This window comes from Gigantopelta aegis, chromosome 6, assembly GCF_016097555.1.
Source record: "Gigantopelta aegis isolate Gae_Host chromosome 6, Gae_host_genome, whole genome shotgun sequence".
Classification (NCBI taxonomy): domain Eukaryota; kingdom Metazoa; phylum Mollusca; class Gastropoda; order Neomphalida; family Peltospiridae; genus Gigantopelta; species Gigantopelta aegis.
The window spans coordinates 91,170,610-91,174,469 of NC_054704.1; the positions used below are offsets into that span (position 1 = coordinate 91,170,610).

General features: G+C 46.6%; 1 protein-coding gene across 1 annotated transcript; it reads right to left on the minus strand.

Annotated features, from left to right (window-relative positions):
- Positions 1-542: 542 nt before the first annotated feature.
- On the minus strand, positions 543-1,286 carry LOC121374785 (uncharacterized protein K02A2.6-like). The gene has a single exon (XM_041501895.1). It carries the CDS (start codon positions 1,284-1,286, stop codon positions 543-545), a length of 744 nt encoding a protein of 247 aa, XP_041357829.1.
- Between the last annotated feature and the right edge of the window lie 2,574 nt (positions 1,287-3,860).

The window sequence follows — 3,860 nt, forward strand, 5'->3', positions numbered from 1 at the left end:
TGATTGGATGCTTCAGTCGACTGCCGTAGATGTTGACGGTTACGACGGTATCTACGACCATGTGTGCTCTGCACGACGTATGAGCGGGGCGTAGAATGGTGACTCTCGACCACTCCAGGTATCCACTCTTTGGTGCCTGGTAGAGGAGCTATCCTGACATGTTCACCAGGGTGCAGAGGAGGCAGTTCGCGAGTGCCTGAGCGATCGTAGTAATATTTCTGCCTCACTTTTGCGAACGCTAAACGACGATTCACCTCATGTCGGTTGTAACTAGTTGGCTGGAGCATCGAACGGGTGGTAGGCAGTTTGTTGCGGGGTCGCCTGCCCATCAGCAGCTGAGCGGGCGATAGATCGATGCCATCGAGTGGTGTGGTCCTATAGTCAAGCAGTGCTAGATATTGGTCATTATTCTTACGCCGTAGTCTTTTAACAGTCTGTACAGCCACTTCGGCCTGACAATTTGGTCTATACAGGTGAGGGCTTGAAGGCTGGTGATCAATACCATAGCTTGCACAGAATTTTCGAAACTCGGCTGATTTATATTACGGTCCGTTGTCACCTCTCAGGATCTGCGGTATGCCATATCGAGCAAATTGTCGTTTGAGTGCACAAATAGCAGTTGTGCTACTCTCATCTAATAGTTCATCTACCTCGAAAAACTTTGAATGGAAGTCTACTGTCAGTATGTAGTGTTTGCCGTTGTAATACAGCAGATCTGTGCCAACTTCCTGGTAGGGGTGTTCTGGTGGTTTAGTTGGCATGAGTGGCTGTGGTGCTGGTTTGTTCTGGAACTCTGCGCATCGAGCACAGTTTTTCACGGTTTCCTCAATGTCAGCATTCATACAAGGCCAATACAGGACTTCGCGTGCGCGTTGTTTGCATTTTACAATGCCCAAATGCGACTCGTGGACTAGCTGTAGCATGCGCGGACAGAGTGACGGTGGTACTACAACTCGCATGCCACGAAATATTAGTCCGTCTGACACCGCGATTTCACTACGCACATCCCAGTAGGGTCGGAGAGATATCGGAAGCTGTGCACGAGTGTCAGGCCATCCTGAGTTGATAGTCTCTATGAGGTTGCTGAGCTCTTCCTTCGTACAGTTTTGGAGCTGGATAAGCTTCTCGCTTGAAATGGCTAGGAAATCGAGCATGGACACAGGCGTAGTCTCAACTTCACTTGTATAGTCAGCTAGTGTAGAGCGCGATAGAGTGTCTGCAAGCTCCATCTGCTTGCCAGGTTGATATTTAATCGTGGGGTTATACCATTGGAGCTTCAGCATCATCTTTTGGAGACGTATGGGTGCCTGTAGAAGCGGTTTTGAGAATATTGCTTCAAGTGGTTTGTGATCATTGAAGACGGTGACGTCTTTGCCAAGGATTTAATTATGAAACTTAACGCATCCATGCACTATTGATAACAATTGGCTGGCATCCGCTTGTATTTGCACAGGTTTATTAACGTCAAAGTATCCAAGTACGGGTGGCTCGCAGCAGAGTTGTTTCAACCTGTCAAATTCACATTGTTGCGCGGGCTGCCATTGAAACTGGATGTCATTTTTCAGCAGTTGTCGTAACGGAACGTCCTCCTCGCTGAGGTTCGGGATGAATTTTGCGAGATTCGTGACAAACCCTATAAAACGACGGACACCTTCTTTGTCGGTAGGTGGGGGCATGTCTTTCACAGCTTCCACTTTGCGAGGGTCTGGTTTCAGTCCTTCGGATGTGAGTAAGTGACCCACGTACTGTACTTCGGAGCGCCTGATGAGACATTTGTCCATATTGAGTTTCAGATTATACTGAGTTGCACGATCGATCACCTTCCGCAGGATGATATCGTGTTCTTCAACAGTGCGTGCGGCTACAAGGAGGTCATCCATCACTGCTGTAGCACCTGAAATGCCCTCAAGCATTTGGTTCATAATACGCTGAAAAATCTCTGGCGCCGACTTGATGCCAAACGGTAGTCTCAACCAACGGTAGCGACCAACAGGCGTATTAAACGTTGTGAGAAATGACGACTCTTCATCAAGACAGATTTGCAGAAAACCAGATTTTGCATCGAGAACAGAAACCACTTGTGCGCCTGCAATTTCGGAGACTACTTCTTCGACCGTTTTCATTGGATGGTGCTCGCGGAGCATGACTTTATTTAGGTCACTGGGGTCGATGCATATACGGACCTTACCATTGCGCACGACAGCAACTATAGAGCTAACCCACTCTGTTGGTTGGTCTACTCGGGTAATGTACCCATTATCGGTCATTTCATTGAGTTTATCCACTATTTTTGCTTCCAGAGCAGCGGGTTGGCGACGTGCAGCGTGAACAACACCTTTCGCACCAGGCTGCAGTTTAATCTTGTATTTACCGGGTAATGTACCAGTAGTGCGGACAAGCTCGATACGAAACTCAGTGTCACGATCTAGAATGCGTAGCTTTTGTAGCCATTTTTCCTTACAACGTTGTTCAACGTTATCCATTGCATAGATATTTAGCACTTCCTCGGTGTCTGTGAACTGCTCGTTCTCAGCCTGAACGGTGTTCACCTGCGCACGACGACGACAGACGGCAATCCAGTGTCCTGGCTTTTTACAATAATTGCACGACGAATTTTTAGCCGGGCATACACCCTTATTCCAGGTGTGTGCTGGATCCTTTCCGCAGCTACTACACGAACCACTAGTACTGCGTTGAGTTTTACGTACGGTTTGATGCTGAGTTCCGGAGTGACGATACGGAGCGCGCTGTCGATCGGGTTGATTGCGTTTGGTGTGGAGCGTTGATACTGAAGTATCTTCTTCGTAACCGCTACGTAGCTGGGCTTGCTCCCTTTTTACAGATTCGGATTGCCTGGCCATATCTGTGGCTTTTTTCAGAGTAAGAGTGTCATCGAGCTGCATTTTGAGCGATAGAGCATCGTCTTTTACACCTGCTACGATACGATCTCTGATCATTTCGTCTCGTAATTGACCATAGTCACAATGTTCTACTAAAACGTACAATGCAGTAATGAACGAATCGACATTTTCACCGTGCTGCTGCGAATGTTTGTTAAATTTCGCACGTTCAAAAATTGGGTTTCGTCGAGCGACAAAGTGCGTATCAAATCTACCTTTAACTGTTGTGTAGTCTTTCTTTTCATCATTAGTTAGTCCAAATCCAATCATAATATCGTCTGCTTCATCTCCCATCGAATACACAAGTGTGTTGACTTGCCTCTCGGGCTCTTCTTCGGCGAGGCCAGATGCGAGGCGAAACCTATCAAACCGCCGTATCCATTTAGGCCAGTCTTCAGGTTTTTGAAAAATTAAACAATTCAGGTATAGAAATGTTCAAATTACTTGCCATATTTGTATTTTGTTTCAGATGGCTCGGATTACGGATGATTTTTCAGATTTTTTTACTTCTGACACCATGTATTATGTTTATTCAGTCAGCTCGATACCGGAAGTACACCGACTTTTGGTGGCGTTATCTAAAACGCGGAATGTACAGAAAAGACAGATTGAGATATGTTACGTCTACAACCCCCAACCCCGCTGAAATCCCTGCACACGCGCCGTGAAAACCCGCTACATTTATTTTTTTAAGCAAGGGATCGCTTATATGTACCATCCCACAAAGAGGATATCTCATACCATGGCCTTTTATATACCCGCCGATGGGGATCGATCCTAGACCGACCGCGCATTTCCAAAACCCCCACCTTTTTAGGTCTAAGTAATGAATAAAAACAATATATAGTCTTGAAAATGTTACGTAATTCGAACACAACACCCTCTTCCTCTACCCCTAGAGCGTTACGTAATTAGTAACACCCCCTTACATGTAACGCGTATGCCAACCGCTGGCCACTG

Excerpts from the sequence above, each read along its gene's own strand:
- LOC121374785 (XM_041501895.1), bottom strand. The coding sequence starts at position 1,286 with ATGATGCTGAAGCTCCAATGGTATAACCCCACGATTAAATATCAACCT.